Source organism: Chiloscyllium plagiosum, chromosome 21 (assembly GCF_004010195.1).
Source record: "Chiloscyllium plagiosum isolate BGI_BamShark_2017 chromosome 21, ASM401019v2, whole genome shotgun sequence".
Classification (NCBI taxonomy): domain Eukaryota; kingdom Metazoa; phylum Chordata; class Chondrichthyes; order Orectolobiformes; family Hemiscylliidae; genus Chiloscyllium; species Chiloscyllium plagiosum.
In genome coordinates, this window is record NC_057730.1 from 49,543,905 (window position 1) to 49,559,030 (window position 15,126).

General features: G+C 44.6%; 1 protein-coding gene across 1 annotated transcript in view; it reads right to left on the reverse strand.

Annotated features, from left to right (window-relative positions):
- Nucleotides 1-10,143, reverse strand: part of si:dkeyp-72e1.9 (syntaxin-binding protein 4) — a 130,794-nt gene extending 120,651 nt beyond the window's left edge. The window contains exon 1 of the mRNA XM_043712009.1: nucleotides 10,103-10,143. Within this exon, the coding sequence (XP_043567944.1) occupies nucleotides 10,103-10,128 (26 nt within the window). The 5' untranslated portion in view covers nucleotides 10,129-10,143. The remainder of the gene's footprint in view (nucleotides 1-10,102) is intronic.
- Nucleotides 10,144-15,126: the final 4,983 nt, after the last annotated feature.

The window sequence follows — 15,126 nt, forward strand, 5'->3', positions numbered from 1 at the left end:
TGTGTGTGTGTCTGTGTTGCTCTGTGTGTGTGTGTCGCTGTGTGTCTGTGTCTGTGTCTCTGTGTGTGTGTGTCTATCCGTCTGTCTTTGTCTGTGTGTCTGTGTGTGTGAGTGTGAGTGTGTCTCTGTGTATGTATGTGTCTCTCTCTCTCTCTCTGTGTGAGAAGCGCTTTAACACAGGGAGGAGGTTGCTGTGCTACACCCAGTCCTGGTTGACCAGGAAACTCTCACTTTTACCACCGGCTGGAGGTGAATGGGAAGGGTTTACAGATTCATCATCACTCTGTCTAATCACATGCTGTGACCATTAAGTCCCGAAGGTGGGACTCATCTCCAGAGCTTCTGACCTCAATACTCTCTTGGAATGTTTAACTACATGAAAGGCGCTACGTAAATACAAGTTTGTTGCCATGTAATATTGAACTGATCACATTAAAGCAAATAGAACTTCCAGTTGCACTAAGAAGAAACCCAGACTGAAAGAATTTAAACAGAGTTTAGAACAATAGACAGAAGAATTTGGAAAACAAATTGAATCCTTCGAATGTGTGGTTCAGGATTATCATTCAGATTTGGAATTCACATGTAGCAATCAATCTGAACAATCAGACAATCCATCCCAAAACAACTTTGACAAGGCTTTCCACAAGGTCCTCCATGGTAGACTAAATGGTAACACTAGATCATATGGGATCCAGGGAGAACTAGCCAATTGGCTACAAAATTGGCTTGTCAGTGGGAAGTAGAGGGTGGTGGTAGTGGGTTGTTATTCGGACTGGAAGCCTGTGACCAGTGGTGTGCTGCAAGGTCCACTGTTATTTGTCATTTATATCAACGATTTGGATGTGAACGAGGGAGGAATGGTTAGTGAGTTTGCAGGTGACACCAAAATTGGTGGGATAGTGGACAGCAAAGAAGATTTTCTAAAAGTACAGTGGGATCTTGATACAATTGGGTCAATGTGCTGAGAAGTGGCAGATGGACTTTAATTGAGATAAATGTGAGTTGTTGCATTTTGGTCAGGCTAATCAGGGCGGATTTACACATTCAATGATAAGGCCCTGGGAAGTGTTGTTGAATAGAGGGACCTAGGGGATGCAGGTACATAGCTCCTTGAAAGCAGCATTGCATGTCGACAGAGTTGTGAAGAGGTCATTTGGCACACGTCTTTATTTGTCAGATTAGATTAGATTCCTTACAGTGTGGAAACAGGCCCTTCGGCCCAACCATTCCACACCGACCCTCCGAAGAGTAACCCACCCAGACCCATTTCCCTCTGACTAACGCACCTAACACTATGGGCAATTTAGAATGGCCAATCCACCTGACCTGCACATCTTTGGACTGTGGGACGAAACCCACGCAGACATGGGGAGAATGTGCAAACTCCACACAGACAGTTGCCCAAGGCTGGAATCGAACCTGGGATCCTGGTGCTGTGAGGCAGCAATGCTAGCCACTGTGCCGCCTCACAGAAATTGAATTCAAGTCCCACCATCTGTTGTCGCAGGATTTGAAGCTAGGTCCCCAGAACATTACCTGGGTCTCTAGATTAACAAGCTAACGACAATACCACTAAGCCATCACTGCCAGTGATGCCATTAAGTACAGGAGCTGGGACATCATATGGCGGCTATGCAAGGCATTGGTGAGGCCATGTTTGGAATACAACGTACAGTTCTGGTTGCCCTTCTATAGGAGAGATATTGTTTATGTAGAAAGGATGCAGAAAAAATTTACAAGGATGTTGCCGAGAGTTTGAATTATAAGGATAGGCTGAATACGATGGGACTTTTTTCCCTGGAGCGCTGGAGGCTGAGGGGGTGACCTTTTAGAAATTTATAAAATCATGAGGTGTACAGATAAAGTAAACAACCAAGGTCTTTTCCTCAGGATGGGGGAGTCCAAGACTCGAGGGTATCGGTTTAAGGTGAGAGGAGAAAGATTTAAAAGGGACCTGAGGGACAATGTTTTTCACACAGAGGATGGTGTGTGTTCGGAATGAGCTGCCAGGGGATGTGGTAGAGGCTGGTACAGTTACAACATTTAAAAGGCTTCAGGATGAGTATATGAATAGGAAGGGTTTAGAGGGATATGCACCAAATGCTGGTAAATGGGACTAGATTAGTTTAGGAAGCTTGGTCAACATTGATGAGTTGGACCGAAGGGTCTGTTTCCATGCTAGATGATGTTAAGACTCAAATCGATTCAAATGCTGCCATGTTTTGCCAGGCACAGGGATACATGGACGCCGGACAATTTTGGACTTAAGGAAGACACCTCTTACCCTCACTTCTTCCTTTTCTGCACTTTAGCACTGAAGCCAGCAGGGGACAATCTGGTCATCGCTGTCCTATTCCCTCCACAGCCCTTTGTTCTCATGGTTACCAGCATCCAAGCCCTCCCCCACATCCCTCACCCCCAAACCCCATGGTTGAAATGAATCTTATTTGATTTCATAAGAATTGGTTACTCTGGTTTAAAGGGAGGGCAGACGTCAGGACAAGGGAAATGCCACTCTACGCCTCACTTATATCAGGTTTTATCCCCTCAGCAAATCAGTGCTTGACTCCCTCGGTGAGGTAACCCTCTTCTTGGAGAACCATTGTTGCTTGTCAGGTTTCCAGCTAATAGATGCTAAAGTTAGACCCACTCGGAGTATTGTAACACAAACGTTCACCTGATGAAGGAGCAGCGCTCTGAAAGCTCGTGATTTCAAATAAACCTGTTGGGCTGTAAGCCAGTGTCGAGGACAAAGTGAGGACTGCTGATGCTGGAGAGTCAGAGTCGAGAGTGTGTGTTGCTGGAAAAGCACAGCTGGTCAGGCAGCATCCGAGTAGCAGGAAAATCGACGTGTCGGGCATAAGCCCCTCATCAGAAATGGCGTCATGTGACTTATGACCATGAATTAAAATGTAGTCCTTCAGCGAGATAAAAGGATGAAACAAAATTGAGCAGATCTGGTTAAGTGGAAATTTAATGTGGTACTCAAAAGGGTTTTGATAGTGTAAATAAGAAGAAACTGTTCCTATCCTCTGATCATTTTACTTATTGAATAATGATTCTCACAAGTTTGCAACTGAGAGGAAATTCTGGACCTCTATCTATCTTTCACCTTAGTGTCATCATGTTTTGTATTAAATATACTTAAAAGTTACGGTCAAAATGCTTATTTATAGATATTTATCTACATCAATAGTACAACCAAACCACATCCAAAGTTCCAAGCCCTTCTTCAAACAGATAAGCTTTCTGAATTATAATGTAAACAGATTTGCCACCGCTGTCTGTCTGTTTCTGAGAGATCTGAGGTTCTGTGAGATGAGGTGTTTTCAGCTGACATGTGCATCAGAGTCCCTGTCATACAGAACACAGATCAATGAGATTTACGAAGAGCTTTAACGCAAATTCAAAAGAAGTGGTGAAGTTTCTGTTAACAGGAACGAATGCAAAGTTGTTTTAACATCCAGGCTTCCGTTTAGCAACTTTGACACACCCTGTCATTCTGAAGGAAAGGGATGTTATTACTGTTCAACTTGAATGCTTTGACTGCATGAAGTCTTACTTCGAAACATAGAAAATAGGAGCAGGAGTAGGCCATTCGACCCTTTGAGACTGTGCCACTGTTCAACACGGTCATGGCTGATCATCTAACTCAGTCCCCTGTTCCTGCTTTCTCCTCATACTGTTTGATCCCTTTCGCCCTCTATCCAACTCCTTCTTGAAAATAAATAACCCCTTTCAGTTTGAGCCTGTAAATTGTTTTTGCTTTAAATGCTGATGAGGGACTTATGCCCGAAACGTCGTCTCTCCTGTTCCTCGGATGCTGCCTGACCTCTGTGCTTTTCCAGCACCACACTCTCGACTTTGTTTTAATTGCTCAGTACCCAAGGCATTCTGGCTTTACAGATATTTATTTTTCAATCAACCTGTTCAGAGATGTTAAGACACACCTAGGGAGCAGGTGGGACTTGAACGTTGGCCTCCTGTCTGACGGGTAAGGACACTACCACTGCAGCATAAGGGCCCCTTTGCCATAAGTCAAGCCAACGGTGTCAAAGGATGTTGACCTTTGCGGGATGAGATATTGTGGGTTATGACCCTGTGGTTTATATCGACTGTGGAAAAGGAACCTGTTCTAAAAAAGTTTCACTCACTGGACATAGATCTAACCTGAAAAGGGGGTTGTTTTACTGTTACAACTGCTAAATGAATATTCCCAATCCCAGAGCCTCTCGAAACACTGCGTTGACATGGATTCTCTCTGCTGCCCAGATTTTCTGCAGTGTTTCTTTGTTGGATTAATGCTCTCTCAGCAAATCTTAGATCACACTTGCAGTGGAAACAAATTGTTGTTCCCAGTCGATGATCAGGGCTAGAAGTGTTGTTACCATCTATTCCACATTCCTCAAGTCCATACCTGAGTGGAAATGCTTGCACTGCAGACTGTCTTCAATAAAACTTGTACACGATTCCCCCACTGTCAGGTATAAAGCAATCAATAGTTTACACTCAAAACACATACAGGCTGCTTTTACTTGCTTAAAAATAAGTGTATTACAGTCAGCAATCAACTAATTTTTGCAGTTGGCTGTAACAAAAGGCATTTTTTTGTATAAAATTAATTTACTTTGTGATTGCCATTTAACTGCAATCCACAATTTAAAATTCTGAAGTTCACAGCCTTAAGCATATTTTAACGAGTCCTCTATTGCAAAAGCGGTTGAGCTCAACTAATTGAAGTAGCAGCTGAAACCATTCCTCTGTAAGTGGTGTGTTAGGAGCATATAAACTAGCCAACCTAGTGCAACTTAGCACTTGAACCCTACTTACAATAAAGTGCAGGTATTGAAGGTGGGGGAAAAGAGATGCTACGTAACCATGTGGTGGGATGGAGCATTAAGGAAGAAATAATGAGAGTTTGTCAGAAAGGAATGGGTTTTAATCTATGTATTAACTTTAAAAGTCAAATGGGCAAAGCTGGTCAGGATGAAGAGTTCAGAGTTTGGGTTTGTTTCTGAGAACAGTGAGCTCTGAAACAAAGCAGAGAGCAAGCTATATGTGGCTTGATATTTTGATTAATGTGATAGAATTAATGAATGATCTCAATGTGAAGAGGCCACCCCCAGGCAGCAACACCCATAATAACCCCATAAAGAGGTATAGTTAGTAAGTTTGCAGATGACACCAAACTTGGAGGTATAGTGGACAGCGAAGAAGGTTACCTCAGATCACAACAGGATCTTGATCAGATGGGCCAATGGACTGAGGAGTGGTAGATAGAGTTTAATTTAGGTAATTGCGAGGTGCTTCATTTTGGGAAAGCAAATCTTAGCAGGACTTATACACTTAATGGGAAGGTCCGAGGGAGTGTTGCTGAACAAAGACCTTGGAGTGCAGGTTCACAGTTCCTTGAAAGTAGAGTCTCAGGTAGATAGGATAGTAATGTGTCAGTTAATGTCCAATTCATAAGTAACATTCAACTACAAATTACCTGTTAATTCATAATTAACTTATGTTAATTCTAGATGTTAAAGTACATTATAGATTATTTTCAGTGTTTACTTTGTTGCCATAATCTGGTTAAAGATTATTGTTTTAAACCGTGGAATCTTGAGGCTTTATTCTTCAGTAATTAACTGGGATTTTGTTCATTCAAAAACTATTGCCAACTTCCATTTGGATTCCTGTGATCTTTAATCAAGATAGAATAATGAAAAATAATTTAGTATCCTTTGTTTTAGAATATCTCCAAAAGAATTTGGAACTCTTATTAGATTGGCACGGTAAGAAGCCAGGTAAGTCTATACATTAGTGTTGCTAGACTAATGAGAAACTCTGCAATGGGACACAGTCACAAAGGATTCCACCTGATTGTTCAATTAGGGTTAGAATAAGGTAAATTACATTCTTGCTGGAAAAGCGCAGCAGGTCAGGCAGCATTCAAGGAGCAGGAGAATCAACGTTTCGGGCATGAGCCCTTCTTCAGGAATGAGGAAAGTGTGCCAAGCAGGCTAAGATAAAAGGTAGAGAGAAGGGACTTGGGGGAGGGGCGTTGGAAATGAGATAGGTAGAAGGAGGTTAAGGTGAGGGCGATAGGCCGAAGTGGGGGTGGGGGTGGGGGTGGAGAGGTCAGGAAGAAGATTGCAGGTTAGGAAGGCAGTGCTGAGTTCGAGGGATTTGACTGAGACAAGGTGGGGGGAGGGGAAATGAGGAAACTGGAGAAATGAGTTCATCCCTTGTGGTTGGAGGGTCTCATCTTCCATCTCATCTTTCCAGCAACACATTTTCAGCTCCACTGTGAAGTAACCTGGCAAACCCTTCTGTATTAGGGGAAGTTGGTTAAATCTGTCTCGATCCGTGAAAGAATAAAACCAAACCAGAGGGGTGCATTTTGTAGGTTGGTCAATAAAAGAATTGGAAATTGCAAACAAAAAAAAGTTTAATTGGATGGGGGCCATGCAATAGAGAAATATCTCCAATCAGTAACCTGTTACATACTTACATCAACTTCCTCTGAAGAATTGAAAAGTACAAAGTGAACAGAGAACCACAAGGCTAGCTAAAGGATTCGTATGAAACGATAATGGATTATAAAGTGTAACAGAAGTTGATGTTTAAAGGAACACCATTGGCTCAGGAAAGAGGTGATTCCAAACCCAACCATTTTGTTCTGATAGTTCCTCCACTGTTGATGTGTTTGTTGCACCTTTAAAGGCCTCCTGTGCATTACTTAATTGAGATAATTAGTTACATAATGATGGATAAAGTCACCACAGTCCCAGTGGACCATAGAACTGCTCTCTCTCTCACACACACACACACACACACACACACACACAGACAATTATTAGTGAGTTGAACCCAAGGGTCACCATGTCTCAGGATAGGAAGAAGGTTGAGGAGGCAACACTTTCATGGTAATCTCACCTGATGCAGGAATTGAACCCACACTGTTGGTGTCCCTCTTCATCCTAAACCAGCCATTCCAGCCAACCAACCCCCCCTATAATAATACAATCCTCCCCTCTCTCTATTGTATTTGAATAGCTCCCCCTTTCTCTTTTGATGATATCAGTATCAGTTCCGATGAAGGAGATAGACAATGGAAACTTGGACTGTCCGTTATCTCTCAGATTCTTATGGGTTTGCTGTAACTTCCCCCTGCCTCTGATTTTCAGCATCTGTATGAATCTGCTTTTTCATTGCAGTCAGGCGTCTGCGTAGCACAGAATCCCAGGACCAATAAATGTCAACAACATCTGATCACCAGACAGTCATTAATCTTTGACAATGTAAGTAATACATTTTCCAGACCAGATTCATTTTGCAAACAGGGCAATACTATATGAAGGGCTAATTCAATGGAACTGAAATCAGCTGGGCTAAATTGGCTACATTAACTGTAATGACAGGCTCACAGAACAACTGGTTCGAAAACTGACTGCGTGCAGTAAGATTAAATTAACCTTTCTCCTCATCTCCTGATTCTCTGGTTGGTTCCCTGAGGATTTAGAAACACAGCAAAGTTTTAAAAAAAAAATGTCAAAACATTTGATCTGCCAACTTAATAAGTTGCCAACTATTGCAAAGTGAAATTTACTGTGTTTCAACTCGAAGAAAGGTGAAGTGATATTTATGGATTAATCCCCATGATATGACAATGCTCAGACATCAAGATATCTAGGAGAAAGTGAGGATTGCAGATGCTGGAGATCAGAGCTGAAAATGTGTTGCTGGAAAAGCGCAGCAGGTCAGGCAGCATCCAAGGAGCAGGAGAATTGACGGTTTGGGCATGAGCCCTTCTTCAGGAGCCTGAAGAAGGGCTCATGCCCGAAACGTCGATTCTCCTGCTCCTTGGATGCTGCCTGACCTGCTGCGCTTTTCCAGCAACACATTTTCAGTTCATCAAGATATCTAGCAAAGTATTATTGAGAGTAACAATGTGTCTATTACATTATTGACTCCCCTGCCTTCTCAACACAGTCTATTTGTAGAAGTAACTCAATTAGACTTCATAAACTAACCATATTGCCCTGTGAACAGAAACCTGAGTATTGTAGCTAGGCCAAATCTGGCAATTAACTTCAATGAAGTAAAAACAGAGTGCTGGAGAAACTCAGCAAGTCTGGCTGCATCTGTGCAGAGAGAGAGTTATAGAGTCATAGAGTCATACAGCACGGAAACAGACCCTTCGGTCCAACTCGTCCATGCTGACCAGATAGCCTAAACTGGTCCAGTCTCATTTGCCAGCATTTGGTCCATATCCCTCTAAACCCTTCCTATTCATATACCCATCCAGATGCCTTTTAAATGTTGTAATTGTACCAGCCTCCACCACTTCCTCTGGCAGCTCATTCCATATGCGTACCACCCTCTGCGTGAAAGAGTTACTCCTTATGCCCCTTTTAAATCTTGCTCCACTTACCTATGCCCCTCTAGTTTTATTCTCCATACCCCAGTGGAAAGACCTTGTCCATTTACCCTATCCATGCCCCTCATGATTTTATAAACCTCTATAAGGTCACCCTTCAGTCTCCGACTCTCCAGGGAAAACAGCCCCAGCCTATTCAGCCTCTCCCTCTACACTCAAACCCTCCAACCCTGGCAACATCCTTATAAATCTTTTCTGAACCCTTTCAACTTTAACAGCATCCTTCGGCTGGCAGATGTTAACGGTTGGAGTGCTATCTTTGGAACAGTTCGAAGATTTCACCAGTATTTTCCGTTTTTATTTGCCATCTCCTACATCTGCAGTATTTTGTATTTAATTCACTCCATCACATTGCTTCACTCTCACATCTTCAGAATGCTTTGCATCAATTAAGTTACTGGCTGCATTTGCTGACTACAAAAATGTGATTCATAAAAGCAAACTGAACAGAGACACAGTGTTAGTTGCAGAGGGAGAACAGTGGAAATAGTGCACAAAGCATTCATCTAGTATTCTATTGTTTTGCAAGTGGTAGGTTAGCTCAGTTGGCTGGACAACTGATTTGCAAAGGTAAGCGATGCCAACAGTGTGGGCTTAATTCCTGCAGCAGCTGAGAATATTGTAGAATCCTTACGGCCCATTGAGTCTGCACCAACCCCCTGACGAGCATCCCATCCAGATCCACCACTCTATTCCTGTAACCCTGCATTTCCCATGGCCAACTCACCTTGTCTGTACACTGTGGGTAATTTAGAATGGCCAATCTACCTAACCTTTGGACTGTGAGAGGAAACAAAAGCAGACCCAGGGAGAATGTGCAAATTTCACACAGACAGTCACCTGAGGGTGGAATTGAACCTACATCTCTGGTGCTGTGAGGCAGCAGTGCTAGCCACTGAGCCACCGTGCCACCTTCAGGTTACCACGAAGGACTCTCCTTGTCAACCTCTCCCCTCACCTAACGTGTGGTAAACCACCACCAGTCATCTGTTTCTAACAAGACAGCAGCCCTATGGTGTGATCTGACTATGGTAACTTTGCCTTGTTTCTCAATCTTTTCAATGTACTGTTCCTTTTAAAGGACAAGAGTCTATGTGGCCCCAGACCACAAGACATCCTTACAGAGAGGCTGAGGGTTAAAAATTAAAAAAAAATACACTTGCACCAATTTTGATGTTAATGAACTCTTGTCACCGTTAAGATGGCTGTATGACCCTTCCCTCCCCCACAGAGCATAGGCCCCTCCACTCCATCACCATCCTCACCCTCCCCTCCCCCACAGAGCACAGGCCCCTCCACTCCATCACCATCCTCACCCTCCACTCCCTCAGGGAGCTCAAGTGGCTTTTGATTAAATGAACGATCAGGGAAGCATTAATTGGATGTCCACCAGGTGTAATCCAATTGGCTAATCTTTCAGTACACCGTCGGGTTAAAAGTGATGATGGTAACAGTACCAAATAAACCTTTCTGCCTACATTTCGTTATGAGCAAGAGGCTTCTCTAACATTTGACCTCAAGCTGCATAAAATCTGTAGCCATTGAACATTGGATCTCTCTACACCAGCTTCGATGACGCCTGTTTGACTTATTCAGGAGCTGAATCTCACTCAAACCTAATGGAATCTACGTCATTCGCACCGTTTTGTATAAAACATTTTACTATACCTGCTACAGTTGATGTATTCCATCATTTCAGCCCATTGGACAGCAACAAAATCTCATGGAATTGCAGGATGCGCATTATAGTGCTTGACTTTGAGTTGCCATAGCTACAGTGCTCTGCATCAGGGGTTTAATCGGCAAATCTGCATTCAGAGCAGTTATCAGATTATCAGCTTTGTCCTCTGTGACCAAGCGATCACCCAGAATGCATCAGCCACTATCTTCTCAAGTGATAAGTGTACGGTCGATTCAAGGAAACCATCAAGGGAGAGATTGGCACATCCTGCATCTGTTTATCATGTACAAGGACAGCATGCTAATCATATGAATTTTATCAACGGGAAGACCTGTGACCAATCAGTGCAAGCATTGGTCCTGCTGCTAAATTTCTAAGACGTGTAGAGTGGACGCCTAAGAAATTAGGGGCCTAACACCTGTCAAAGGAGACCTTTCCCAGAAATGTTGGTGATGTGTGAGGCAATCCCTTCCCCAGAAAGCTCACTCCAACTCTTGTTCTGTCTGAATTTTACTTGTAGGTCAGGCATAGATTTTAGAATTCATAGAATCCCTACAATGTGGTAACAGGCCCTTCAGCCTAACAAGTCCACACCGAACATCGGAAGAGTAACCAACCCAGACTCATCCCCCTATATTTACCCCTGACTAATACACCTAACGTACATGCCCCTGAACACTATGGGCAAATTCCCATGGCACATCCACCCTGACCAGCACATCTTTGGACTGTGGGAGGAAACCCACGCAGACACGGGGAGAATGTGCAAACTCCACACAGACAGTCGCCTGAGGCTGGAATCGAACCTGGGACCCTGACACTGTGAGGCAGCAGTGCTAACTCAATATTCACGTCCTCCTTGGCGTGGGATTAGCAAAGAGGCTTTTTGGTACCTTTTTGTCCCAACTTTGAGAGAAAACTGAACTGGTTGGCCCTATATCTTCTGAGGTTTAGGGGACTTGACAGGGTGGATGTAGGAGAATCCAGAACTAGAGGCCACTACTTACAAATGAGGGGCCTCCCATTTATAACCGAGATGCGAAAACACTTATTTTGCCTCAGAGGGTTGTGAGTCTTTGTAATCCCCTTCCTCAAAAGGCAGGGGATGCAGAATTTTTAAATATCTTTAAGGCGGGGATATTCTTGGTGACAAAGAGGCTGAAAAATTATCGGGGGAAGGGATATGCCGGAATGTGGAGTTGGCGTTAAAATCAGATCAGCCACAATCTTAGTGAGTGGTAAAGCAGGCACGAAGGGCAGAATGGCCTACTCCTATTTCCTGTTTGTGTAAGAGCTGATGAGGGCAAGATCGGTGAAGATGTTTCGGCCTTTATATTTGTTTAATTTACACACGCTGAGGGTGGTGTGTGTATGGAATGAGCTGCCAGAGGAAGTGGTGGAGGCTGATACAATTACAACATTTAAAAGGCATCTGGATTTGGAGGGATATGGGCCAAGTGCTGGCAACTGGGATTTAGGATAAAGATGTTTCGGCCTCTATATTTGTTTAATTTACACACGCTGAGGGTGGTGTGTGTATGGAATGAGCTGCCAGAGGAAGTGGTGGAGGCTGATACAATTACAACATTTAAAAGGCATCTGGATTTGGAGGGATATGGGCCAAGTGCTGGCAACTGGGACTAGATTGGGTTGGGATATCTGGTCAGCAAGGATGAGTTGGACTGAAGAGTCTGTTTCCGTGCTGTACATCTCTATGACTCTAATAGATTGGTTGGTAAAGTTAGATCACAGAGGCCAGCCAATTGGGTACAAAATTGGCTTGGCATTAGGAGACAGAGGCTGGTGGTGGAGGGGTTGCTTTTCTGACTGGAGGCCTATGACTGGAGTGCCACAAGGATCAGTTTTGGGTCCACTGTTGTTCATCATTTTCATAAATTATTTTGGATGAGAATTTAGAAGGCATGGTTTGTCCGTTTGTAGGTGACACCAACATTGGTGGTGTAGTGGAGAAAGCTATTGAAGATTACGTCAGGATCTTGATCAACCATGCCTAATGGACCAAGGAGCGGCAGATGGAGTTTAGAGTCATGGAGACAGGCCCTTTGGCTCAAACTGGTCTGTGCTGACCAAAAATGTCCATCCACACTAACCCCATTTCCCTGCACTTGGCCCATATCCTTCTAATCCTTTCCTATCCATGTATTTGTCCAATTGCCTTTTAAATATTGTTAATGTACCTGCCTCAACTACTTCCACTGGCAGCTCATTCCATATGTGTCCCACCCTCTGTGTAAAAAAGTTGCCCCTCCCTTTTATTCTTTCCCCTTTAACCTTAAACTCATGCCCTCTAGTCCTCGATTCCCCAACCCTGGGAAAAAGACTGAATGTATTCACCCTATCCATGAGTTTAAATTAAATAAATGCAAGGTGTTGGTAAGATAAACCAGGGCAGGGCTTACATAGTTAATGGTAAGGCCCTAGGGAGTGTTGTTGAACAGAGAGACCTAGGGCCCAAAGGAACGTTAGCGGCAGCATTGAGATGATGGTTAGTCTGGAGTCAGGAGCATCAACCTGCGCTATCCTTACGTAGCGTTAGTCAGCAAGGACATGATGGAAGGCAGCAGCTGCTTACTCATGGATTTCCCTGTGTGGGATCTTTCAGTGTGTTCTAAAACAAACTCTGGCAGTAAGCTGTAAGTCAGTTGCTGCAGACGTTTGGAGATTTGTTGGTGAAACGTAAGGTTTCGGTTTTGTAAATAACTGCTTGCCGCAGAGTTCTGGTTCTCAGACTAATCCTGATCCACATAGCCAGCATCAGCATCCTGAAGAACGTACTATTAGTTGTGGATTCCAAATCTTTACTGTTCCCTCATGCATCTTAGTTTAAACAATCTATGTGCCTCTGAGGCCACTCTTGGAATATTGCGCGCAATTCTGGTCACCCTCCTATCGGAAGGATGTCGTGAAACCTGAAAGGATTCAGAAAAGATTTACAAGGATGTTGCCAGGGTTGGAGGATTTGAGCTACAGGGAGAGGCTGAACAGGCTGAGGCTGTTTTCCCTGGAGCATCGGAGACTGAGGGGTGACCTTATAGAGGTTTATAAAATCATGAGGGGCATGGATAGGATAAATAGACAAAGTTTTTTCCCTGGGGTGGGGGAGTCCAGTACTAGAGGGCATAGGTTTAGGGTGAGAGGGGAAAAATATAATAGAGACCTAAGGGGCAACCTTTTCACTCAGAGGGTGGTACGTGTATGGAATGAGCTTCCAGAGGAAGTCGTAAAAGCTGGTACAATTGCAACATTTAAAAGGCATTTGGATGGGTATATGAATAGGAAGGGTTTGGAGGGATATGGGATGGGTGCTAGCAGGTGGGACTAGATTGGGTTGGGATATCTGGTCGGCATGGACGGGTTGGACTGAAGGTAAAAACAATGACTGCAGATGCTGGAAACCAGATTCTGGATCAGTGGTGCTGGAAGAGCACAGCAATTCTGAAGGAAGGGTCTGTTTCTGTGCTGTGCTATGATGCACCTGACGTTGTGTTCCACTTTGTGTCTGCATCTAAATTTGAACGCTTACTGATTGTGTAAATGAAAGAATACTGGTGGTCAACAGCGTCGATCTTAAAGTGGATCATAAACTGAAGACTGTGGCTTTGTATTGAAATGGCTGGGTTTAACTCGCCCCAGTGTATTAACAGAAAAAGATGTTTCAAATCCTCCCACTTCCTACAAACCAAAGGGGTAGCCATTGGCACCCACTTGAGCCTCAGCCTCTTTGTTGGTTACGTGGAACAGTCCGTCTTCCACAGCTACACCGGCACCAACCCCCACCTTTTCCTTCACTGCATCAATGTTCAACTTCAGGGGAAGGACAAGAATAGCAGATTCATGCTAAGATCTAGAGTGGCCGGTTCCACCCGTTCCCCCCAAGTTCCCATCATTCTGATCACCATTCCTTCATTGTCACTGGGTCAAAATCCTGGAGTTCTTCTCCTGGCAACGCTGTGGCTATCCCCCTCCAGTCCAAAGACTGCAGCTGTTCAAGAACGTGACTCATCATTACCTTCAAGAACCATCATATCCAGGTAAGCGCCAACTCGCAGACATCTCCTCCTACCACCCCCTTGACCATAACCTCACCTCCATCTCCCAGACCATCCACAACCTCATCACCTCTGGGGATCTCCCACCCACACCTTCCAACCTTATTGTCCACGAACCCCACACTGCCCGATTCTACCTCCTACCCAAGATTCACAAACCTGACTTCCCCAGTCAACCCATTGGCTCAGCCTGCTCCCGTCCCACTCAACTCACCTCTGCATACCTAGACACCGTCCTGTCCCCCTTAGCCCAGAAACTCCCCTCTTACGCTTGGGACACCACCCACACTCTTCACCTCCTCCAAGATTTCCGATTCCCCGGCCCCCTTCGCCTCAGCTTCACCATGGACATCCAGTCCCTGTACACATCGATCCTCCACGACAAAGGTCTCCAATCCCTCTGTTTCTTTCTCTCACACCGTCCCAACCAGTACCCTTCCACCAACACCCTCACCCGCCTGGCCCGAACTGGTCTTCAACCTTAACAACGTCTCCTTCCAATCCTCCCACTTCCTCCAAACCAAAGGGGTAGCCATGGGCACCTGCATGGGACCCAGCTCTGCCTGCCTATTTGTCAGATATGTGGAACAGTCCATCTTCCACAGCTACACCAGTACCAACCCCCACCTGTTCCTCCGCTACATCGATGTTCAACCTCCCAGGAGGACCAATACCATCACACGACATCCCAGATGGCCTCCTTCCAAGATTTCAATTTCCCTTCTCACGTGTTTGAAGATGATGCCCTCCAATGCATCTTCTCCACTTCCCGCACCTCCACCCTCGTTACCCACTCCTCCAACCTCAACAAGGACAGAACCCCCCCGGTCCTCACCTTCCACCCCATCATCCTCCGTCATTTCTGCCACCTACAAGCAGACCCCACCAGCAGAGAGATATTTCTCTTCCCCCACCCCCCTCCCCCATCTGCATTTCGGAGA